The following is a 24043-nucleotide window of genomic DNA, read 5'->3' as shown; positions in this document are numbered from 1 at the left end:
GGGCCCAGGAGCAGGGCAAAGACCTGTTCCAGCGGGAGGCCTCTGCAGGGGAAACCAGTTGTCTTGGAGTGGGCTCCGGCTCCAGGCATTCTGACAGGGTGGGCAGGAGGGTTTCTTGATGAGGCCCAGTCCCTCCCCCCTCCTCAGTGTACCCAGGTCTTCTCTCTAGAGCATGCCCCGTGGGCCTGGCTCCTTGTCCCTTTGCAATGTGCGGGGAGGGACAGCAGGGATGAGAGCCCACTGGCCAGCTGGGAAGATACATCTGGAGAGAGTAGCAACGGGCCCGGGCCACGTGTGAGCCCGACCCAGATTCTAACAACCCCACTGCAGGGCAGGCAGACCGGAGGCAGTGAGGACGGAGGGTCGGGGTTTGCTCCTCCCTCTGGCCAACTCTTCACCCCACCCTGCATCCCTGGCCCACCATCACACAACCTTGTATCTAGACGTCATTGCTGGGACTTTGGAATCTTCCAAAAAGATAAATCCCAGGTTAGGAGGGAAGAAACTATTTTTTGGGGGGGGGGGGGGGGGGGGCGGTTGTCTTGCTCTGTTGCTCAGGCTGGAGCGCAGTGGACAGTCACAGCTCACCGCAGCCTCGACATCCTGGGCGCAAGTGATCCTCGTACTTCAGCCTCTCGAGTAGCTTGGGCCAAAGGTGCCTGCCACCACACCCCCAGCTAATTTAAAAAACTATCTGTAGAGACAGGGTCTCCCTGTGTTGCTCAGGCTGGTCATGAAGTCCTGGGCTCAAGAGATCCTGCCCCCTTAACCTCCCAAAGTGCTGGGATTACAGGCGTGAGCCACCGCATCAGGCTGAAATATTTTTTTTTTTTTTTTTTTTTCTGGGAAAACCTCCAGTCTCAAGAGCTGACTCTTTTTACTAGAAGGCCCATGATGGAAGAGTCCTGCAGACCCTGACCCCAAGCCCAGACTCCCCCAGGCTCCATCCAGTGGCTCTTCTGGTTCATACTGGGTGAGACTTGGAAGCTGTATGTGTGCTTCAGATGGCCCTGGGCACCTTCACCTGTTACTTCTGGCTTCCTGGATGCCTCCACCAGTTATTCTGGCTTCCTGGGTGCCCTCACCTGTCAATTCTGCCTCTCTGGGAGCCTCCACCTGTCTCTGCTGGCTCCATTTCACTGTCTGGAACCCCAGATGGCAGAGGCAGCCTGAAACTGCCTGGATGGCCTGTTTCTACTATAAATAGTTAACACCCGGGCAAACCTGGTGGGTTTGTTAAACCTCCACCCCCAGCTGGTGACTTCCAGAGTGTTGGGTAGTGTTGAAGCAAGTCACTTGGCATTCGCCCCCAGAGCCCATGTATTGGCTTTGGTGCCAACCTGCAGAGAACCCAGGGCCGTCCCACTGCAGTCCTCTGTGCCCAGGCTGATGAAGACATTGAGATGAAACGGCTCTTGCTGCAAAGGTGGGCAAAGGTTCCCACCTCCCTCCATTCCCTGATGTTTCACTGGCGTGGGTTCTGTGCCCCTCAAGGGCCGCACAGTCCAAGGCCATTCAGGGATGGGTCCATTCTGATTTCCGTGTTCCCCTGAATTCTCATTTCTGCCCAGACAGCGGTGAGTGTGGCTCTTGGGTGCAGAGTGGGCAGCTGGTTGATCACGTGGACCCTGTAAAAATGTCTACCGCTTTTACTTCCTGTGCCAAGTGCCAGATCACGGAAGAGTCACATCCAGAAAGCACTCGGGATGCCTGCAAAGCGGGAGGACTCCCAGATTTTTAGAAAGAATTGGAGATGTGTAAGTCCTCATAAAAGCAAGATATGAGGCCACGAGAATCAAGTCAAACTTGGGCCAGGCCAGAGTCCCGGCCCCACCCCAGCATCGGACACCAGGAGAAGAGCTGGGGAGAGAGGTGGTGGATCAGGCAGTCCTATCCAGGCTTCCGTGCTGGTCGTCACCTGACTCCACGTATGGCCGATCACATGGGGGGCCATGAGAGGCTGGGGGGTGATACCGTCTGAGAGTCCACGGCAACAGGGAGACCCATCCTGTCCAGGAGCAGCGCTGAGGCTTTTAAGGGCTCCGAGTGGGAAGCTGCTCCCTGGCAGGAATGAGCCGAGGCCCCCAACACACACCTGCTCCGCTCAAAGCAGGCCCCCTCGCCTGATGGAGTTAAGACTCGCAGTGGCCACCAGCGGTCCCCTCCGCTTCCAGAGCCAGCACTTAGTGTCGGCAGATCCATCTCCAAGGAAGACCGGCCACCTCTGTTTGCAGTGTGGTGCACACACACACGATACCTCAGTCTCCCCATGTTGTGGACAGCAGGGCTCAGCCTGGGGCCTCAGTGCCCCCGCCGTGCTTGAAAAGCCCCAGGAAGGCAGTTCCTGTAATCACATTCTACGAAATCTGAGCACCTCCCCCCAGGCCCTTGCTCATGGCACTTAGAGGTGTCATTTGTCATCCAGCAGCTCTGGGGGATGGTGTCACTATTTCTGTTTTGCAGATGAAGAGACTGGAACTCAGAGAGGTCTAGAAGCTCACCCAAGGCCCCCCGTGCCCCTGCTGCCCTCCGTGAGCCTGCTCACACCGGGAATTGGTACAGCAGGTCTCAGCACAGAAGCCTTCAAACTCAAGGCCCTGGGGGAAAGTCAGTCCTAACCCAGGAAGGCACTGCTGTCCCACTGTATCAGAAGCCTGCACGCGTGGCCTCTGGGGGCCAGGCACGCTTGGGAAAGCGAGACTCCAGCGACGGCTGATTGTACGGGGCCATGAGTGGGGTGGGTGGCCCCCAGCTCTCCTCCTGCCTCTTCTGCCCCACCCGCTTCTGACCGGGAGCAGAGCAGCAGCCCCAGGGCCGGGACACTGAGGATGGGGGCTGCCTAGGATCCAGAAGCCTCAGCTCTCCCAGGGCCTCTGCCCGACCAGTGACCCCGGCAGCCTGGTGGGGGTGCCTAGCCCCTTACCGTTGGTGTAGGGGTTCCCCGTCTTCTTGTTGGTCATGACTCGGGCCGTGGCATTATTGACCTGTCCGGAGAGGGAAGGAAAGAGAGGAAGAGGGACGATTAGCCTCCTGCAAGACCCACCAGCCACTCCTCCCCGCCCTGCCTCCCGCCCCGGCCTCCTCTCTCCACTGTGCTGCCTGCCCTCCGGGAGCCTCGGCCCCCACTGCTCCCAGCACGGGCTAAAGCCCCGCCTGGCCCAGGACCCCAGACCCAGGCCTGCTGGCCTGTATTCTTCACATGACTGTTCCCATAAACCCAGCCCCAGACTCCCAGGCACCCCAGGACAGCTGGAGAAGCTCCCTGGTAGACTCTCCACAAAGTGTTCTCCAACCAGAACCCAGCTAAGAGGCTGGACTCCAGGACGCCCCCTCCTCCCTGAGGCTGCCAAGGCCTAGCTAGGCATGGGCACCAAGATGCCCTCATACCCTTCCTGGATGATGCCCCCCTCCCCCGAGGCCAGAGTCCTCAATGTTGCAGAGCACAGAGCTCTCTGATGGGGCCCGTGTGCCCCTGGAGGACGAGGCTGACAGGGAGGGGCTCTGGGCACGAAGTTACCTATTTTCCACACATATGCCCGGGTGAGGCTGTCCAGGGGCAGCCTGGGATGGGGAGGATGAGGCGTGTGTGGAAGAGAGTCGAGAACAGCAGGGGTGATGGGCCCCAGGAAGGGGTCTGGGCTGTTCTACCTCCCCTGTGTCCTCAGTGTGAGCCCTGAGGGCATGGGGCTGCAGCCTGGCCAAGCCAGTGCCTTCGGAAGTCTGGAAACCTCCTCTCACGCCCTTCACCTCCTGCCTGAGGGCTCTGCCTTGGTGGCTCACCCCAGCCCTCCTCCAGCCACCCTTTGGCTGCCCTGCCTGTTGGGGGACCCAGCTCCGGACACCCAGGCCGCAGCAAGGGAACACAGCCCACTGGCACTCTGGGAAGCAGGGGACAGAGCGGGGTGGGTGTCAGGGAGGGACCCAGAGCTCCCTCTCCCTGCTCCTCCTTGGGGCCTGGTCTCTTCCTCTGCCCTGGCCATTGCCACTGCTGACTCTGCTTCTACCCAAACAAGGGGAGGAGTGGGGCCGAGGTGGGAGCAAACTGCAGGGCCCAGACTGGGCCGCGTGGGGACAGGTTGGGGACAGTCGCTGCTCCACGGTGAGCAGGGTCTGGGGATTAATGGCTCCTTGCCCGGGTGTACTGGCCATGGTCCTTGAAGCTGCCAAGCCCCAAATACAGGATTTCTGGGGCTCTTTCACTATCTGGTTGGGGACAGGGCCTCTCCTAGGAAAAGCAGGGGGGAGGGGACCTCAGGTGAGCCTGAAGGAGTGACAGGGCTTGGCCTGCAGCCAGTTACTCTGGCCTTAGTGCAACCCTTCCTCCCACCCCAGGGGACCCTGGCCAGGCTCTCTGAAGGGTGCGGCAGTGGCAGGGTTGGGTGAGCTGGGGGGCAGGTGGGCGATCTCAGGGCATCCCTGCTGCAGCACACTTATCTGAGCACCTCAATTTTCCGTCCCTCTACGATCGTCCCATTCAGCTTCTCCCGGGCTCGGTCAGCATCTGAGCTAGTTTCAAAAGTTACAAACCCAAAACCCTGTGAGCAGAGGAGAGGGAAGGACAGGCACGGAGAGGAGGATACAGGGTGAGAAAGAGGACGAAGAAGAGGAGTTGGGGGGGCAGGGGAGGGGGGGGAGAGAGAGAAGGGGTTGAGTCAGGTGAGTTGAGGCGGAGACGCAGGCAGCCCAGAGGTCTGTCCTAGGGCCACCGGCAGGATGCCAGGAGGGGTATGGGCCCCAGGGGGGCAGCTGCTGGCCCAGCCTGAGCCCAGCCTGAGCTGATCACCTGGCATCTCCACAGGGACAGGCCAAAGCCACCTGAGAGACGTCATACCTGACCACAGGCCAGGCCGGCCCCCTGAACCCCACCTTGGGGTGGGGGGCCCAGGCTGGGCTACAGGACCTGCAGGGGCAGCCCCCCCACCTCCACCCTCGGAGCCCAGGGCAGAGGGTCGTGCCTTCCTGGAAGGGCAGCAGGGCTTGTCTCCGCTGGACGCCCTCCCCCGCCTGCCCTCTCTGCAGCCCCTCCCTCAAGCCTCCAGGCCAGTGGTCCCCTGGGGTGAGCGTTCAGTGGGCTGGGGCCCGGGCCCAGGGGCCCAGGGCCCTGGGGTGCAGGCAAGAGGTCCTGGTGGCTCAGAAAGAAAAAGCGGCAGCGGCAGCAACAGCACAGACAGCTGGGGTGGGGGCGGGGCGGGTGGGGGTGGAAGAGCGGGGAATACAAGCACCCGTGTCGCTCAGGGGTCCTCGGGCGCGAAGCTCTCCAGGAAGGAAACGCACATTTCACACGTTAGCCTGGCGGGACCTACAGCCGGCGCTGTAAGGCGGCAGCTCCGTGCGGCACCCACCTTGGAGCCCCGCTCGTTAAAAATGATCTCCACGTCTAAAATTTTTCCGAATTGCTGCAGAGACAGAGACAAAGAGGGAGTGGGGCAGACAGGAAAGTGCGGGTTAAGACCGCTGGCCCGGCCGCCCGCTCCACTCCTGAGACGCTGGTCCCTGTGCTCTGCCCTGGGCTCCCAGACTGGGAAAGGAGCCCTGGGACCCCTCCCACCTCTGGCCATGGAGCAGCTGGGACTTGGCCACTTGGAGAGGGCGATGGTGGGGATAGGGTGCCCAAGGCATCACCAAGAGGGTCCTTGGTGTGGTGTGGGGTTAGGGACAGCTCTCCCAGCCTCTCCTGGAGGCCCGTGTCTCCCTTCTGCCTCGGGGAGCTTTTCCTGCCAGGACACTAACTCCAGCTGCCAGCTGGGGATGGGCACATCACTAGCGTCCCCTCCTCACCCTGCTAGGACTTGACCACTTGGAAAGGGTTACAGTGGAGACAGGGTACCCAAGGCATGACCACCACCCCTAATTCACACTAAAGGGTAAAGGTCTGCTCTGAGACCCTTCTCCAAAGGATGGGGAACGGGGGAGGCAGAGGGGCATAAGTGCCCATTAGGGACAAAGTGCCACAGAGAAGAGAAAGTGCTGGGGTCAGGAAATGGAGATTGAGGCCACTGGAGGTCAGGACCCCTGGTTGGGAAATGGGACCCTCAGGCGTCCCTGAGATGTGGAGAAGGCTGGGCAGGGGGAACATGGGGGGAGGGTGTGAGGGAAAGAGGGACGCGGAGGGTGTTCTGCCCAAGCCCCCAGGACCCTGCACAGCCTGTCGTGGGGCTGTGCTGGAGTGGGGTGCTGAGCAACAGTGACCTGAACCCAGGCCCGGCCTGTGCAGGATGCTCAGGCCAGCTGGGCCATGACGCTCCAGTTGCCTTCTTCCCTCCCATTGTTGGCCACGGTCCCCATGGGGCAGCCTGGTCTCTCACTGGTATGTGAACGGCCCCAAACAACAGTTCTGAGGTCCCTAGGGCCCATCCTGAAGCCTGCAGTGCAGGCAACTGATGGGGGTTTCCTAGTCACCGCCACACAGTCGTGGAGGCGGGGGGTGCAGCAAGCCCCAGTGGGGCCAGACAACAATGAAATCTCAACTCTGCCAGGTGCTGAAAAGAAGGGGACAGTACCCCCCGTTCTGCAGAGAGCCAGGAAGCTGATGGGGGACAGTGTCCCCATCCTGCAGGGACCTAGGGAGTCGATGGCAGATGGTGCCCCTGTCCTGTAGGGACCCATGGAGCCGACGGGATGCTGCCCCTGTCCTGCAAGAACTGAGTGTATGTAAACAGGTCCCCTGCAGGGGGCATCCAGCCAGAGCTCCAAAATGCCATCCTTTGAGGGCAGCCAGCCAGAGCTCCAAAATGTCAGCTGCTATTAAGGGGCAGTCCCAGGCCCAGAGAACTCTGGCCGCTCGCTCAGGACCCAGGGTCAAGAAGGGACACAGTCCTTGCCATCTGATGATGCTAAGTCATGCCAGCCCTCCAGTAAGTCTGAACTCCAAATCCAACCAGGCTGGGATCCTGAGACAGGGAGTGGACTTCTGGGGGTCACGTCAGGGGGTAGGTGGAGGGGAACCTCTCCACCTTGGGGCTGCCAGAGGTGCCTCCAGTCTGCATGGCAAATCCCAGCTGGGTCAGGGTGGCAGGAGGAGAGAGGCTGTCTACCTGCACGGCAGAGGTGGGGCGGGCACCGCGGCAGGCAGGGGGAAGAGGAGTTTGGAGGGAGGGAAGAAATGTGGCTGGGCTGCGTGGTCCTCTGTGGCCAGGGCAGGCCTGGGAGCCCGGCTGAGCCGCCCAGCTGCTGCTGCTCCCCCGCCACTCAGCAGCCCCAGCCCCCGCAGGCACCAACACCTGCTAGGCGCATTCAAGTCCAGTAACAATCAAGTGACCAGGACCCAGGGGCAGCCCTGCACGTTCTCAGTGACCCCACCACCGGGGCCGAAGGCCACAGTGCAAAACCCGGAACAGGCCCACGGAGTGCAGGACGGGCTTCAATTCCCATCGACCGTGCATCCGGTTCCAAGTTCCCCAACCGGGGGCCTGGGGGACACAGGCCCAGAGAGGTTGACTGCCCGGCCCCAAGGCACACAGGAGAGGCCAGGGCTGGGGCTGCTGCTCTGTGGGAGGCCGAGGTGCCCCTCCAGGTACCCTCTTGTGAGGAAACAGGAGCCAGAATGTGGGAATAGGGTGGTCATAACCAAGCTGGCTGCGAGGCCCCAAGGCACTCTAGGAAACCCCTGAGATCAGGTGGTCTGGGGACCATGGGTAAATTTCTAGCTGGGAGCAGGAGGAGTGGGGTTTGTAGGGCAGCCACAACAGATCCGCCTACTCCTCAGCTCGAGGCCTTCCTCTTCCCCGCCACCCTCCCAGCAGGTTCAGGTCAGGGCGGGGCTGGGCCCAGGAGGGAGGGAATCCTGGGGCCCTGGAGGCTCCCAGTGCAGTGGGAGGCAGGGAACCCGGAGGAGCAGGTGTGGGCAGGAAGGCAGGGCCTGTGGGTGCCACCCCGGATCTGGGGCAGGTGTGGAGGGCAGGATGGGCAGGGCCACGCACACTCACCCCGAACATTTGCCGCAAGTCGGGGTCCCTGAACCGGAAGGGGATGTTGGAGACGTGTAGCCGCTTGGGCTGCTGCTTCTCTGTAGGGTCGGAGGGGTGGAGCGGCTGGCTGTCCGTCTGTGCCGCCTCGTCTGTCTGCTGCAGGGAGAGGACTGGGCTGCGGAGGCTGCCTCTGCGTGCGGGGTTGCCCGTCCCCTCTGCTGAAGGGAGGGCAGGGTCTAAAGGCCAGATTCTCCCCCACCCTGCTGGGCCTCTCCCATCCCTGGGCTGGGATCCTTGGCAGAATCTGGGCAGACGGTTTCCATGAGATACAGCACAGGGGCACCTCACACGGAGAGGCCCCACCTCTAGGCCTTTGCCCAAACTGTGCAGGTGAGGCCGCCTCCCTCCCGCCATCCCAGTGCAAGGCTGCCTGGCCTGCTCTGCTCCCACAGCCCAGCCCTGTCCACAAAGGCTGAACCTCCACGGTCTCTTAGCCCCACTGACATCTCAAGGCAGTTCTGGGAGCCCGAGGACCCCACTGGTTTTCAAGTCCTGATGATGAAGTGGTGAGCTGGAGACAGATGTCAGCCCGGCCCGAGGGTCCGCCTGTCCGAAGGTGCTGCCTCTTCGTGTCCCCCCATCCCCGCCATGCTCCTGCTTATTCCAGCCTGCTGCTGCCACTCAGAACCTTTGGGGTTCACCTCCAGAAGCCTCTCCCAAGGCAGAGGTGGCTGAGTCCAGTCCTTTACAGTTAGTCCCCATTGGGACCCAAACGCTGGTAGGCAGATGGGCTCCCAAAGACTTGGGTCTCAGGAAACAAAAGCCACCCAGCCCTCAGCTCCCTGTGAGAAGGCAGGGGTGCCGCCCGAGGCAGCGCAGTGTGGCCTGTGTGAGGCTTTTCCTGCGTGGTCTTCTCCAGTGGACTGACCACGAGCTCACGGCAAGCCTGGCCTTCAGTCTGGCTGAGTCTCGGCTGTATCCACAGAGCAGGAACTCCGGACATGTGGCGGGTGCTTCATCAGCATCGGCCGGGTGGATGCACGGGTCACTCTCTGAGGTGGCCATTAGCTCATCACGACCTGGGTCCAGGCCCAAGGGGCGCTCCAGTCCAGTTCCATGGATGCAGCCAAGCCGCAGGTGCCAGCCTCGCAGACTGTTTCCCCGCTCAGCCCACTGGCAAGGTGGGTGGGTGGCACAGGAGCACCAGGGTGCAGGAGAGGCCCTCGGCGGCGACGGGCACAGGTGGTGGGTGCACACCCCAGATCCCACGGGGTGCCTTGGAGGGGCTCTCACTGTCCACACTTCCTCCAGCAATTTGAGCTCAGCTGCCCATGGGAACAGCAGGCTGACAGTGTACCTTTTATTGGCTTCCTTCGCCTTCTCGCCTCAATTCCACACTGCTCCTTATGGGTTTTGTGAGATCATCTCCCAAATACACCCTTTGTATTTGAATCCTTGGCTCTGGGCCTCCTGATACTCCCGGTGGAGAGCTGGAGGCCACACACAGAGAACCCCTCCTCAGAGGCCAACTGGCTTCTGGGACAGGACGCCAGCCATAGGTAGGAGGGTCTTGGCTCCAGCCATCTGGATCCTTTCTGGAGTGGCAGTAGAGGAGACTGGGGTCCCTGAGAGGCCCACACTGCAGTCAGTACAAATGGAAGGCTGGTGGCATGGTCTCCCATGTGGCCTGCGGAGCAGAGGCAGCCAGTCTGGGAGCAAGAGAAAAGCCAAGACGAGAGGCCCCAGAGAGCCATTCCCACGCATCTCCAGCCAGGCGAAGCACCTGGCTGCTGAAGCCACTTTCCGGAGGGCATCTGTCGCGGGCCACCAAAGGAGTGCTGAGTCAGGACGGTGAGCGGGGAGCCTGGGGTCACAGTGCCAGAGGCCTCGGCCCATGGCAGAAGAAACGGAGCCAGAGAGGCAGAGCTGTGCCAAGGTCACACTACAGCTAAGTGGCCAGAGCTTGGTCCCTCGACTCCTGTCTGAGTGGCTGTCCGGCTGGCGCCGCCCCCTGCACGGCCGCCCTGGTTGTCCTTTCTGGAAGGACAGGCTGCTCTCCTGCATTTCTGCATGTGGTCAGGAAGCCTCTGACCAGGCTCCAGGGCAGCAGGTGCCCCTAGGTGCCAAGAGGGGAAGTTACCGCTTCCTGGGCTGCGCAGGGAGGTGGAGGACACAGCCTCTGCCATACTGCAGCTTCTTTCCTGGCAACGGCCCCTAGCGCGGGCAGTGGGGCGGGCTGGGAGCGGGTCTCGACGACTGGAGCATGTGTCCATGTCCCTGATGCACCTCTGTCCCCTGCGTTGAGAAGTGAGGATGCAGCACACACCCCACAGTGTGGGACGGCGACAACGTGGGAACTGCCGTCCTGGAGCTCACCTGGACGTGCGCTGCAGGACCTGTCTCAGCAGACGTGCCCTGTGGTGTGCTGACCCAATTCCGACGGGCATGTGTCCTGAGCTCTGCGTGTTCCCAAGGCGTGAGGCATCTCCCTCAGGACCCCAAGAGGTGGACAGTGGCCACGGCTCTCGGAGGGCACGAGCCCCCAGGCTTGGACAAGTTGGGCGGCTGCTCCTTGGGGTTCCCTGACATGTGCCACCCCATCAGTGGGGCCTGGGCTTTGGCATGGAGGCATCCGTGGTGGGCACAGTTGGCAGGGCCAGGAGGGTGGACGACAGGCCTCCAGAGACTCCTGGTCTGGCTGGTATCTGGTCTATCAGGTCCCCAGCAACACAGGGCAGCTGACTCTGGCTCCAAGGAGGTAGGCACGGGGTTCCTCCATCCAAGCCTAGGGAACTAGAGATGCCCCGCAGCCCAGTTTCCCAGTTCTGCTGCCATCCTCCTTGGTCCCAAGTTTTCTTGCAGAAAGCAAGCCTGTGCTAGACCTCCGGAAGGGCTGACCTCACCCCTGAACCAAGACGAGACCGTCCCAACATCCGCCGATCTTTACAGAGGTTCTGAACCCCACCCTCCTGCCGGATAGGCGTGGGTCTTTCCTCCTCAGTGGACAGGGATGCACCCGTGCCCTCTGCTGCTCTTGGGTACAGGTGACTGAGTCATCCCAGATTCGGGAATCCAGCCTGGATAGGGGCACGCAGCTCTGCCCTCTGAGCAGCAGAAGGCGGTGGTCAGCACGCCACGATGGCGGGAACCGGCCCTGCGCCCACCCAGGGGAGCTGGGGCATCCACCCCAAAGTCCTAAAGGGAAGCAGCTGAGGATGAGGCAGGAGGAATGGGGTGATGGGGTGGGAGTGGGAGGAGCCATGAGTGGGGCCAGGACACAGGTGAGGAAGAAGCTGTTCTATCCCTGCTCAGCCCTGGGCAGAGGCTAAGTGGGTTCCATGGCTGTGAAACTGTCATGTGTGCAGGTAAGCCCTACGCGTGACTGCACATGGGCTGCCCTGGGCCGGGGGATGGGGGCCCTCCAACCGCTGACTGTAGCGGTCCAGCAGCCTCCACTGCCTTTCCAACTTTTTCAGAGGCTTTCTTTCCCCTACTTAAAAAGAGAGAGAGAAAAAAAAAACAAACCATCTTTGCTTCTCATTCTCAAATGCAGGGAAAGAGGGAAGAACAGGACCGCCCTTCCCTCCTGATTGAGCTGCGGGTCCTGCTTCTGCATCTTTCCCCAGCTCTGTCTTGGCCCGGCCATTATGGACACCTCCCCAGCCCATTCAAGTTCAGGGTGGGGGGTCTAGATGCCACACAGCATCTCCCACTCTCCACATCCTCTGAGGAGCCTGCACCCACTTTCGCCTGGGCACCCCAAGCTTGGCCCAGACACAGGCAAAAGGAATGAGCCCTGGGCAGGGTCTGGTGGACCTAGGCAGACCCCGGACAGCAAGTGGGACCCGGCGGCTGTTGTTGGCACAGAACCAAGCTGTGCTGCTGCGACACAAGATGAACCGGTTTCTGGAAATCCCTTCCTCGACAGTGCCATCTCTCCTCGCTCCTCCAAAGACCTCCTGGGCACTCAGGCAAGGACCCGCCTTGGTGGGCCCCCAGTGGGCGGCCAGTCAGCCTTGGAGGACAGGTTCTCTGTGTGTGGTCTCAACCTGTCCACTGGGAGTGTCTGCCTCAGAGCCCAGCGGCACTGACTGTCGGCTCCCACATGGCATTTGAAGAACACAGGATTCCAAGCCCCCTGCTGGCCTCTGCACTGTGGTGCGGGCAGCCGACTGACGCCTCTTCCACTCCCACCTCCCAGCCTGGGCAGGGGCATCTCAGCTGAGCCTCACTGTGTTGCTTTGGGGACCATCGCCTCTCTTCTGCCTCTCTCAGGCCAGTGGCCAGCCATGGCTACCCTTCACCCTTTCCATAAGCCGTGAGAGCCAAGAACACAGTGACCGAGGGCTGCAGCTCCTGGCGGAGGAGACAGCGCCTCGGCCAGACTATGAGGCCTGTAGTTATAGACGAGGTGGCCCAAATGGAAGATCAGGGCAAGTGCGGGAGTTTCTGAGGAGGCTCAGGCCCGACGGATGGCAGAGAGGACAGAGGCTCATCCTGGGGTCACCCGGCAGAGAGGCCTCCAGGGACCTGGCCGTAGGCATCTATGCCTGCAGTGAAGCCAGGGGTGCAGAGCCCAGATCCCCAGTGGGCAGTGGGGCAGGTGCTGGCCCCTCAGGCATCAGACCCTTGCCGCCCACGTGGGGTCCCCTCTGGCAGGTGGAGGAGCCTGTGTGGGCTCTGGAAAACACCAGTCTCATCCTGTCTCCCTCTCCGTGGCTGGCCCTCCACAGTGACCCTCCGTGCTTTGGCATTTTCTATCTGCATGCTAATCTCTCTCTCTCTCTCTTTTTTTCTCAGAGTTTTGCTCTGTCGCCCAGGCTGGAGTGCAGTGGCGTGATCTCGGCTCACTGCAACCTCCACCTCCTGGGTTCAAGTGATTCTCCTGCCTCGGCCTCCCGAGCAGCTGGGATTACAGGTGCCCGCCACCATGTCTGACTAATTTTTGTATTTTTGTAGATACTAGGTTCCACCATTTTGGCCAGTCTGGTCTGGAACTCCTGACCTGGTGGTCCACCTGTCTCTGTCTCCCAAAGTGCTGGGGTGACAGGCATGAGCCAATGCACCTGGCCTGTTAGCAAGCTGAGGGTCCCTTGAGCATAAGGACAGTGTGTGACCCCCAAGGGCCCACAGTGCTGGCACCTGCCTGACCCTGGGTGAATAAATAAATGCTCCAGACGGTGACCCCCGCTGAGGAACACAGACCTTGGCGGTGGCTCAAGGTAGTGAGATGGGGTCCCCCGGTCCTTCTGCAGCCCCTCATCACACTCTGTACCCTGTGCTGCATTTGTCCAGAGAAGGCAGCTGACGTCGTGGTGAGAGTGAGAGAAACGGAGCGTGTGTGCAGGTGTGCGTGCCCCCCGTGGGTTCTTGTCACATGTCTCTTCCCATCACGGATGAGCAGAGACGCCCCTGCCCTACCAGGAAGGAGCCTCCGTATCTCTGGACGGCGAAAAGAGGTGTTTTGCTCAGAGGGGACGAGCCTCCCTGGGGAATGATGTAGCCGGAAAGCCACTGGAGGTGGTCGGGACCCACCCGAGGGCATCAAGACCACACAAATCAGCGCACGCTCTGCCTTCTGTGGGAAGTCTCGGTGGCGGTGAGGGGCCCCCAGGAGCCCCATGTTTCTCTCTGCAGGGTCAGCTGTGCTTCTGTGACTAGGAGTTGAGGGGTGCATCCCACCTGGGTGGTGGCAGTGTTGGGAAAGGCCCTGAGTTGGCTGAACACAGACTTCCCACCAATTCCCGGCTGGAAATCCTCCTGAGGGGAGGACGAGCAGGAAGAGGCCTCATGGTTCCAGAAATTCCAGGGAAGTCTTTCCGGAGCTGGGGCCCAGCCTGTCTTTGGGGGTCCTGGGGTGGAGGAGACGGGGAGGTAGAGGCATGGGGACGGGCTGCAGGGGCCACTGTTCTCTCCCACTGATGCCATCAGCCCCAGGTCCTAGAACGGAACAGGCTGCCTGTGTGGGCCCCGGGCCTGGACAGCACCCTGCTGTCTAGGGGCCAGCTCTGCCACAGCTACCAGTGGGGCGGGTGATATGGGGGCCGGACAGGTGCTCCGAGCTCCCCCTTTCCACTGGCCCTGGCCACGCCACCTGCCAGGGCAGCCCACGCTCACCAGCAGAAGGAAGTCCCCTTGGGGGAGAGGGCGGGAAGCCCTGGTGGCCTCTGGGCGGCGTCTGGGTCCAGGGAACGTCTGGGGGTTGCAAGCCCTGACCTGGCGCCAACCTGGGCAGCAGACTCTCGGGGGGGGGGGGTTCCCTGGGTGGCACCTCAGGAATGGTGGGGAAGGAAGAGACCAGGGTACTTGGTGGTTGCACATGGGCCCTCGAGTGCTCCAGGAGCTCAAGGAGATACTCTGAACTAGGCAGGTCTGGACCAAAGCTCTGAACTCACCCCACTTCCTATCCCGAAGATCTAGACCCCAATACCAGGCTGCTTGGGGCAGGACCAAGGGGAGGCTCAAGTGAGCTGAAAGGGCCCTGCTGATGACCAGGGACAGGGCCTGGGGACACCTGAGCCAGCAGGGAGCATTCGGCCTTCAGTTGTGAGTGCTGGGCAGCCTCTGGGAGGAAGGAGCTCCTGGAATCTGGAACACCCTCTCCAGCTGCCTTCCAAGGTGAGAAGGCTCCGTGTGAACACACACTCCAAGGTGGGGAGCGCGTGGCCTTCGGGGCGGCCCAGGTCTTTGTTCTTCCTGGGGCACCACGCCGATGCTGAGACTTCTGCCGGCAGCCCCGCCCTGAGTGGAGGTCATGGAGAATGACTCTCTCCTCTGGGACTTTGGATGAAAGATCTGCAGACCACAACCACGAACCCTCTGCCAGACCTGAGAGACCCCAGCCTGAAGAAAGGAAGGTCCAGGCTCTCTGCCATCCCCTGGGCTCTGGGTGCTTCCCGCCTGGACACGCTTCCTGGGAGGCTCTGGAGGCTGCTGACTGGGTGGTGAGACTCCCATCCTCCTAGTCGGAGAGTTCTTCATCGGATGCAGCGTTCGCCTTTTCAGCAGCTGCTGCTTACTCGGGGCTTCTCTCCATGGTCCGTGGACCCTCACGGGCAAGCCAGACCGAAGCCAGCCTGTTTCTGACTTTCCTGTCCTTGCATGGCAGGAACCAGGGGACAGGGCTGGGTCATTTCTTCTTTGTAGCCTCAGTGCCAGTTCAGTGCCAGGCACATACCAGTACCCAGCAAATGTCTGCCGAGTGAAGGAAGACTTTATGTGTGTCCTGGGTAGGCCGTGTTTGGTGGCTCCAGTGTCCAGGAGGCGTCTGGCCTCGGTTCTGTTGTTCAGTTAAAGCGCCTGGTCCACTCTGTGTTATCTGTGCATCTGACCCTCCTGCTTCTGGTTTTCTTCTGGGACGAACCCCTGAGGCTCACCATGAGAGACCCCCTCGTTTGTCTATAAGGTGGCTGTCAGAGGTCTGAGCAGATGAGCTGTGTCTACTGGAGTCAGTGAGAAAGAGACCCAGCCTGCTCTAGCGTGACTTGTTTACGGTGAACCCGGCTTAGCTCCCGGGATCATCTCTTTCTTTTCTAAGTACACACAAGGTGTGGGTTTGATGAATCAGAACCAGAGCAGCCGGGGAAGCATGACTTGGCCCCCACTTCTACCACCCCAGGGCCTGGCCTTTTCCATGTGTGTCCTGTGGCTGTAGGAACCCTGGGTATCAGGATGCTGGGGGGCACTGGAAAGGCTGATGGCCTCGGGGCAGATTCTGGCTGGGCGGGGCTCCAAGCAGGGAGGAAGGGCACCACCTGGGTGCCAGATGAGGGTCATGTCCAGCCCAGGAGGCGGCTGGCTGGGTGGGCTCTCTCTACAGAGGGCCTGGGTGACGCTGGAGGAAGCCCCTGCCCAGGCACGCACCAAGGGAAGGCTCCTATCTGCATCCACACAGCACGTTGGGAGCCAGGCTGGACTGCGGGAGGGCTGAGGCAGTTGGGAAGGGACCCCTATTGGGAGCCGCCAGGGCGGTGCCGCTCCTGGGCAGTGTAGAGAGCTCTGGCCTCCTGCCCAGCCCCGCCAGCTAGCACATCCAGTGCTGGGACAGGGCCAGCGGGGACAGTTGGATGAACCTGGAGCCCCAGAGCAGGGGCAGGGGAGGCACATGGAGATCTCAGTGGAGGGGACCAGAGAAAAGGAATAGACTGGTCGGGGCTCTGCAGGGTGGGTAGAGTCAGGGCCTAGTCTTTATACCCAGAGCCCACTCCAGGCCGGCGGCTTGGCCACTCCCTGCCGGCTCTCTTTGCTCTCAGGAAATGTGAGAAGTGAGGGCTCAGCACTTTTGCCTGGGAGCTGCATTACAACCACATAATTGAAGCTATCTGATTGGAGGCCAGCCAAGCAGGTAGATTACAAGCGATTAGAAATGATAGGAGGGCCTGCAACCCGAGACAGCTCAGAGGGCCCTGGGCCGCCTCCGCGGCTCTGCCTCTGCCCTCCGCCCGTCTCCTTCACTTTCTACTAACAGGTCTCTGGCAGTGAGGACACCTCCCAGCTGGGTGAGTGTTTGCTCGAAGCAGGGAAGCCAGGCCCAGGCGGCTGGAGGAGGGTGGCTGCCACCCCACCCCTCAGTGCCCGGCCGTCCCTCCAAATGCCTGCTCATCACAAAGCTCCTTGGTGCTGGGGTTGAGCAGGGGCTGGAAGTGCCTTTGCTGGGGGTAACTTCTGGCCCAGGAGCCCCGTAAAAGGCTCATCCTCCACACACAGAGGCCCTGCCCAGGTCCCCCACCCATGTGGTATACCTCATGCCCTCCTGGGCCACCCTTCTGCTGGGTGGGCGCTCCTCCCTGAAGCTCCAGGGCTGGGCCTGGGGTCGTGGGGGCCCTTACCGGCACTGTCTGGGTCCCGGCGATGGGCTGTGTGCTGGCCTCGGAGCCTGGCTGCTCGGGGTGGGTCTGTGCTGGTGTGTACAGGGTCATGCCATGCTCTGAGGGGACCGGGGTCTGGCCGGAGTAGTCCTGCGTGGGGTGCGGCGGGGGCGGGGCATACTCGGCAGGGATGCCGTTCTGTGGCGGAGGGGGGTACTGGGCAGGGGGGTAGGGCTGGGCCATTGCTTCAGGCGGAGCCGTGGCGTCCTGATCGCTCTGTGGAAGGAGAGAGAGCAAGGCCTGGTTAGAATCTTGTCCCCTTCCCGGAGCCCCTGAGGATGGGGCCTTGTGGCTGAGCAGGGCTTCTCCAGCAGTGTTTTCAGTAGCCTTTCCCCGGCCCCTCCATGGGGGGCTCCCCGGCATGGGCACCAGCTCAGAGCAGGAGGGGGTGCCGCGCTGGGAGTGCCGGGGAGTCTGGCTCTGGAGTCAGATGCTGCTGGGTTTCAGCCCATTGACTCACCCTTGTCAGACCTGGGTACAAGAACAACTGAAGGGTTTTTTTTTAAACTACCTGATTTTTAAAAAGTTAACCATTTTAACATAACTGTAGGCTCACGCAGCTGTACGAAATAACAGAGTGATCTGTACAGCTTGTGCCCAGGGTCCTCACGGTAACATCCGTAAAACCACCACCAGCAGGATACTGACGTGGATTCACACAACACACAGAACGTTCCACCAGCGCGAGGACTACTGCTCTTCCCCTCTTAGCGCCAACCTACCTGCTTCCCACCTCCTTAAGAATTTTAAGCCTTGGCAGGTGGATCACCTGAGGTCAGGAGTTCAAGACCAGCCTGGTCAACATAGTGAAACCCCGTCTCTACTAAAAATACAAAAAGTCGCTGAACGTGGTGGTGGGTGCCTGTAATCCCAGCTACTCGGGAAGCAGAGGCAGGAGAATCACTTGAACCTGGGAGGCAGGGGTTGCCGTGAGCCAAAATCGCGTTACTGCACTCCAGCCTGGGCAACAAGGGCGCAACTTCGTCTTCAAATGATTTTAAGCCTCAGTTTTGTCATTGGAAAGCAGGAGTGAGAGGGCACTGCCCAGCCCGCACCTGGATCCCGGGAAGTGACTGTGCGGAAGCTGAACTCGGCCTCCTGCTTCCCCTGCCAGTGATGTCCATGACAGTGAGGTGTGCTGGGTGGGGGGCGGCAGGAAGGGTTCCAGTCTCTGTCTCAAGGATCTCTGAGGAGCTCTGGAAGATCTGTCTGTGCCCCCTCAAAGGCCTGCTGTCTCAAGCGGGGAAAACTGCTCCCGCAGCCACTCTCAGAGGCTCTTAGAAGCCCAGGCCCTTGGGCAGGACCCCAGAAGCAACGTAGGGCAGTGGCTGTCAAAGTGGAGGGCCTGGGCCCACAGCATCAGCAGCACCTGGGAGCTTTTTGGTGGGCAATGCAGATTCCAGGGCGCATCCCAGGCCTCCTCCAGCAATCTGCGTGCACTGAGAACCACTGACTCAGGGCCTGAGAAGCAGCCCTGGTGGGAAGACCTTATGACCCCAAGAGGAGGGCTGGGGTCTTTCACAGCCCCAGAGAGCAAGACGCAGGCGGAGGCGGCAGAGGGAAAGGGGCTCTGGCCTCCTCCACTGCAGACACAGCCTGGGGCCCAGGATCTCCTGAGTGGGAGAGGCACTCGCCCCCTAGGAGTCTGCGGTGAGGAGGCCTCGCTGCCTGGAAGGACACATGCCGCCTCTGCCTGGAGCAGCCCACCTGTGTGTTAGGACCCCTGCTCAGATGTGGACGGGTCTGACACTCACAGCCGCCCCGGCAGGGACAGCCAGGAGTCCACACCCTTCTTGAAGGTGGGGTTTGCTGTGGGGAGGAGGAATGCCCAGCAGGGAAGTGGCTGCTCACCTCCTTCACCTGCGCCTCCACCCCATACTCCCATCGCCCGGGGCCACGTACACTTTGTTCACACCACACACTTTAGTGAGCACCTACCAGGTGTAGGCAGAGGCTGGGGGCTGCCCTCGCAGGGCGGTCTTTCTCCCGCTTCCCTCCACACCCACACATCCCCCTCTGCCTGGCTCCTGTGTTCTCAGCCTCCGGGCAGTGCCTCCCCCGGCTAAGGAGGGGCCAGCCCCTCATGTGCCCATGCTCCCCGCACGGGTGGACCTGGCATGTCCACCTCTGTTCTGCCTCCCCCACTCCTGGCCTGTCCTCTGCATCCTTCATTCAGTTCCTACAGATCCACCCAACAACTGTTGATTGGGTACCTGGGGTATGCCAGGCCCATGCCAAGGAAGGGGCTGTGTTGGCAGCAACCCCGACAGCCCCTGCTCCCTGCTGGTGGGGCTTGCAGTCCAGCGGGAACAGAAAGCTTCAGGAAACAATGGCCCAGATGCCAAACCATTGTTACAGCACTGGGGGCTGTAAGGGGCCTGGCTGCACCAGGGAGGTGGCCCCAAGGGATGGTCCCAGACTGGGTGGTTCTGCTTCAGACCCGGCCACCCCTCCTTCTATTTAGAGGCCCCAAACCCTCTGCCCAGGGGCCGAGCAACCTAGGGTGGGTGTGGCCAGCTGGAAGGCTGGAGCCTGGGCAACCCAGCTGTGCCCTGCTCCCTGAAGCCTCCAGGGCCGGCCGTCCCTGGGCTCTGCAGCGGGGGCTGTCTCGGTGCTCGTCACCCTGCGACAGACTCGCTGAGTGGGAACCTAAGGAGCAGAAATGCTGTCCTCCTCCCATCCCCACCCCTCCGCAAAGCCAGCTGGTTCCTTCCCTCTCTCTGCTGACTCTGAAACTGGGGCGACATTCAAGCTCCTGAGCCACGGGAGGGAAGCACACACGTGTGCGCGCATACACACTCGCGGGAGGTTCCCGGCTCATTGCTCCAAAATAGCTGGCGAGGCCCCATCGTCCATTGTTAGCAAACGTGTCGGTGACGAGTCCAGTGGGAAGGGGTGGATCCATGAGAGAGGAGGAGAGGGAAGGGGAGTCGGGGCACCCAGAAGGGGTGGAGAATATCTAGCACCCGGGATGGCCAGAGGCAAAATCAGGAAAACAGGAGCAAGAGAGTGAAGAGAAAGTTGAAGGCGCAGCGTGAGGGCCCTGCAGACATGGGGGAGATGAATTTGCTGATAAATATTTGATTAGAACCTTCGCCAACTTGCACCATCTTCCCAGCCACCCCCCACTTCTCCACCTCCTCTAAGGCCTGAGAAAGAGTGGGCTCCTGGTCAGGCGCAGTGGCTCATGCCTGTAATCCCAGCACTTTGGGAGGCTGAGGTGGGAGGACTGCTTGAGCCCAGGAGTTTGAGACCACCCTGGGCAACACAGTGAAACCCTCTCCACAAAAAATTTAAAAAAAATTAGCCAGGCATGGTGGTACATGCCTGTAGTCCCAGTTATGTGGGAGGCTGAGGCAGGAGAATTCCTTGAACCTGGAGGTTGAGGCTGCAGTGAACCAAGATCACACCACTGTGGTCCAGCCAGGGTGACAGAGCACGACCCTGTCTCAAAAAAAGAAAAAAAAAAAAGGGCAGCTCCTGTCCCGTCTGCTTCCTTCTCACCCTACCTCCAACCCTCTGCAGGGCTCTCGTCCCTGTCATTCAACTTGGGGCTGAATGACAGCTGCCAATCACTCTCACTTCAGGTTCTGCAGGGCTGGAGCCTAGAGCCCTAACAAGTGACAGGGGAACCTGCCAACATAAAGGTGGGGGCTCTGGCAGTAGGTGCCAGATCTGAGGGCGTCTGTGGTGGGCAAGAGGTCCCTAGGAGATGGGGACATTTTAGGGACATTTGTGACACTAGAATAAAAGCAGCATATTTGAGCCCACCGTGCTCCCTGCTTTTATAGACACTCACTCATTGAGTGGACACTTCCCCCTTTCCCAGCTAATAAAACCGAGGTACAGAGACAAAGTGAATTGCCAGGCTAGTACGGGAGGACCCCAGAGAGCAGCACCGGCAGCCGGGATCCCAAACCCACCGTCTGCAGCTCCACATGGAATTGTAGCCCTGCCCAGGGGGGTTTGCAAGGGAGAGGAGGTTTCACAGCCAAGCATCGGGGTCTAGACCCTGCAATGCATGGGGATGGGCTTCAATGTCCCCTCTTAGCCACCAGGTGGTCCTGGTGACTGTCTGTCTTCTCTGCACAGGTTTCTCCATCTGCAAACGGTCACCATGGAGCCTGGGCAGAGGAAATGCAGAACGAAAGCCTAAGACCCCTCAGGGGGTCTTAGGGTGACCAGCAACACCCCTGCCCTGTGTGTCCTCCACACCTGTGCTGGGGTGGCTGTGGTCCTGCAAGCGGCTTTCAGAACTGGCTACACATCCCAGTCACCTAGAGAAGTGTCCACACCTGGGCCACGCTCCTGAACAACAGAGGCCGCTTACAACCAATGTTTCCCAGGAGACTCTGACATGCAGCCCTGGTGGAGAGCCCCAGACCAGAAAAGCAAAGTGTATCAGGCCCATCCTGAGAGGGCGCGTGAATGCCCAGCACACGGAAGACGTGCAGCCAGGATCTGTCCCATTGCTTCTCTTCTTCCCAGGTCGGCTGGGGTCAGAGTCAATAAGGGCCTGGGGTTGGGTGGTGTGAGTGGAGGAGTTCCTGCTGGGCTACGGGGCTTATCTCAGATGACCTCATGTTGGACCAGCTTGTGGAAGGATCTGGTTCCCCAGGGGACTGTGCATTCTCAGAGAATGGGGACCACTTCACTCACCCTTTGTCCCCATATCCCTGTACTCAGCACAGCACCCTGTTGTACTCAGAAGAGTCTCAGTGTACATGAACGGGTGGATGCATATATGTATGTATGTACGGATGGATGGATGGATGGATGGATGGATGGATGGGAGGGGTACATGGATGGGCAGGTGGGTGGAGGGATAAATGGATGGTTGGATAGATGGGTGGATGGATGGATTAAAGGGTGGGTAGATAAGTGGATGGATCAGAAGGTGGGTAGATGGATGAGTGAATGAATGGATGGAAGGGTGGATAAATGGGTGGATGGCTGAATGAATGAGAGGGCAGATGGATGGGTGGGTGGATGGATGAACGGATGAGTGGATGGGTGGATGGATGGATTGATGGATGGCAGGGTGGATGGAAAGATGGATGAATGGATGGAAACAAGGGTGGATGAAAGATTGGTGGGTGTGTGGATGCACGGATGCACGGATGAATGGATGGGTGGATGGTTGGATGGATAGATGGGGGGGTTGATGGGTGGGTGAATGGATGGGTGGATGGGTGGATGGACAGATGGATGAATGGATAGATGGGTGGATGGATAGATGGATGAGTTTAAAGACCGTGGATAAGTTGTTATCCTCCCTTCCTCTACAAACTTGCCCCCCTCTTCTATCATCACTTGTGCCTAGCAAAACTGCTAAGACCCAGCTCTTCCTGCTCCACTCCACAGCCCACACTGATGGAGATAAACACAAAATCACCCTGAATGATTCATTCAAAATCCATGACCACCCTCTGCCATGGGCCTGGCACTGCCATTCAGCTCTCACAACCTGAATGTTGATTTCACCCTTCCTCCTCAATCTTCCAAATGTTCTCCTTTATCCTCACTCTTGGTGAGACCCTGCTTCCTGTCTTCTAGGAAACAGGAGACAACAACCACATTCACCTGCCCACCTCCCTGCCTCGTAACCTACACCATGCCTTCCCGCCTGTCCCCAGGGATGAGCACTGTGCTCCCAGACATGACCAACCACGTCACCTGTACACTAGAGAGCAGCCCTTCTCACCATCATGTGCTCACATCTCTGGCAGTTCACCCCTTGCACTCCAGAGCCATCAGTGTTTTCCTCCTGCCGGCACCCTGACAGGCTGCAGTCTCTCCCGTGATAGGGAAAGAAAACCCTCCTTGACACCATGGCTTTCATCCTACAAACCAACCTCACCACCTCCCTGAGAGCAAAACTTCCCAAATGAGCTGTCTATACCTGTGGCCCCCATTCCCTCACTCCCATTCTCTCTTGATCCCACTCCAAGCCAGCGTTCCGAGGCACCATTCCCTGAAACCACCTTTGCCAAGGTTTTGACATCCACCATACTGAAAATGCAGTGTGACCACTGCAATGTGACTCACGTGTCCAGTCCTTGTCTGGTCTGGGCCCTAAGCAGTACTGGCCACAGCTGGTGGCTCCTCTGTGTAGAGACACTTCTCTTGGCTGCACTGCCCCACTCTCGGTTGGTTCTATTTTACCGGAAGCTTCATCTGCATTGCTGGTTCCTGTATATCTCTCCAACATCTGGATACTGATGGGCCCCAAAGCTCAGAACTTGGACCTCTTTCTTCCCTGTCTACACTGACTTTCTGAAGGTTTTGATTTAGTCTCAAAAGTTTAAAAAAATTACCTGTATGTTGACAATCCCAAAGTTTTATCTTCATCCTGCACTTCTCCCCAGAATCCCAGCTGCCCCTTGCAGTCTCCACTTGGACATCTGACATACTCTGGCAGTTTGACGTGCCCCCAAAGGGACCTCTGACCTCTCCCCACTACCGCCCTCAAACCCATCTCTGAGGTCTTCCCCATTTCAGGAAACACCTGCCCCAGTCCAGCACATAGTCCTAATCTGGGGGTCACCCTTGACTTGTCTCTTTTGGTCCACACCCCACAAACAGTCCAGCAGCAAACCCCACTGGCTCTGCCTCCAGCCGCCTTGAACCGCCCACTGCTCCCACCTTGGTCGGGCCACCATCATCTCCTGTCTGGTCCTCCTACTTCCTCCCTGGCTCCTACAGTTTGTCCTCTCCAGAGTAGAACCCAAAGTCCTGAGATGGCTCCCCCGACCAGGGACCAGCATGACCCCTACTCCTGCTTCTCTCCTCTTGCTTGTCTACTCCAGCCACAAATGTCCCCGCTGTTCCTTGAACGTCTAGTTGCCACCTAAGGAATCTGGCACACAGGTATATAAAAAGGTGCTCACTATCATTCATCATCAGAGAAATGCAAATCAAAAGTATACTGAGATATCATCTCACCCTAGTCAAAGTGGCTTAAATCCAAAAGACAGGCAGTAACAAATGCTGGCGAGGATGTGGAGAAATGGGAACCCTCGTACACTGTTGGCAGGAATATAAATTAGAACAACCACTATGGAGAACAGTTTGGAGGTTTCTCAAAAAACTAAAAACAGCTACCGTAGGATCCAGCGGTCCACCTCTGAGTATATACCCAAAAGAAAGGAAATCAGTACATGCAAGAGATACCTGCATTGCTGTTTACTGCAGCACTGTTTACAATTGCTAAGATTTGGAAGTAACCTAAGTGTCCATCAACAGATGAATGGATGAATAAAATGTGGA

At 59.6% G+C, this 24043-nt stretch overlaps 1 protein-coding gene across 17 annotated transcripts in view; it reads right to left on the bottom strand.

Annotated features, from left to right (window-relative positions):
• Nucleotides 1-24043, bottom strand: part of RBFOX3 (RNA binding fox-1 homolog 3) — a 524709-nt gene that overhangs the window by 9022 nt on the left and 491644 nt on the right. For 12 of the 17 annotated variants that reach the window (XM_050764334.1, XM_050764335.1, XM_050764336.1 and 9 more), the window contains 5 exons: nt 16736-16990; nt 7926-8063; nt 5343-5396; nt 4443-4535; nt 2924-2984 (listed from right to left, as the gene is read on the bottom strand). In XM_050764334.1, the coding sequence (XP_050620291.1) occupies nt 2924-2984; nt 4443-4535; nt 5343-5396; nt 7926-8063; nt 16736-16957 (568 nt within the window). In that variant the 5' untranslated portion in view covers nt 16958-16990. The remainder of the gene's footprint in view (nt 1-2923; nt 2985-4442; nt 4536-5342; nt 5397-7925; nt 8064-16735; nt 16991-24043) is intronic. The other 5 variants (XM_050764332.1, XM_050764342.1, XM_050764343.1 and 2 more) reach the window with 2 other exon arrangements.

The sequence above is a fragment of the Macaca thibetana genome, chromosome 16, assembly GCF_024542745.1.
Source record: "Macaca thibetana thibetana isolate TM-01 chromosome 16, ASM2454274v1, whole genome shotgun sequence".
Lineage (NCBI taxonomy): Eukaryota > Metazoa > Chordata > Mammalia > Primates > Cercopithecidae > Macaca > Macaca thibetana.
The sequence above is the reverse complement of the archived record's forward strand: the minus strand, read 5'-3'. Positions and strand labels throughout refer to the sequence as shown.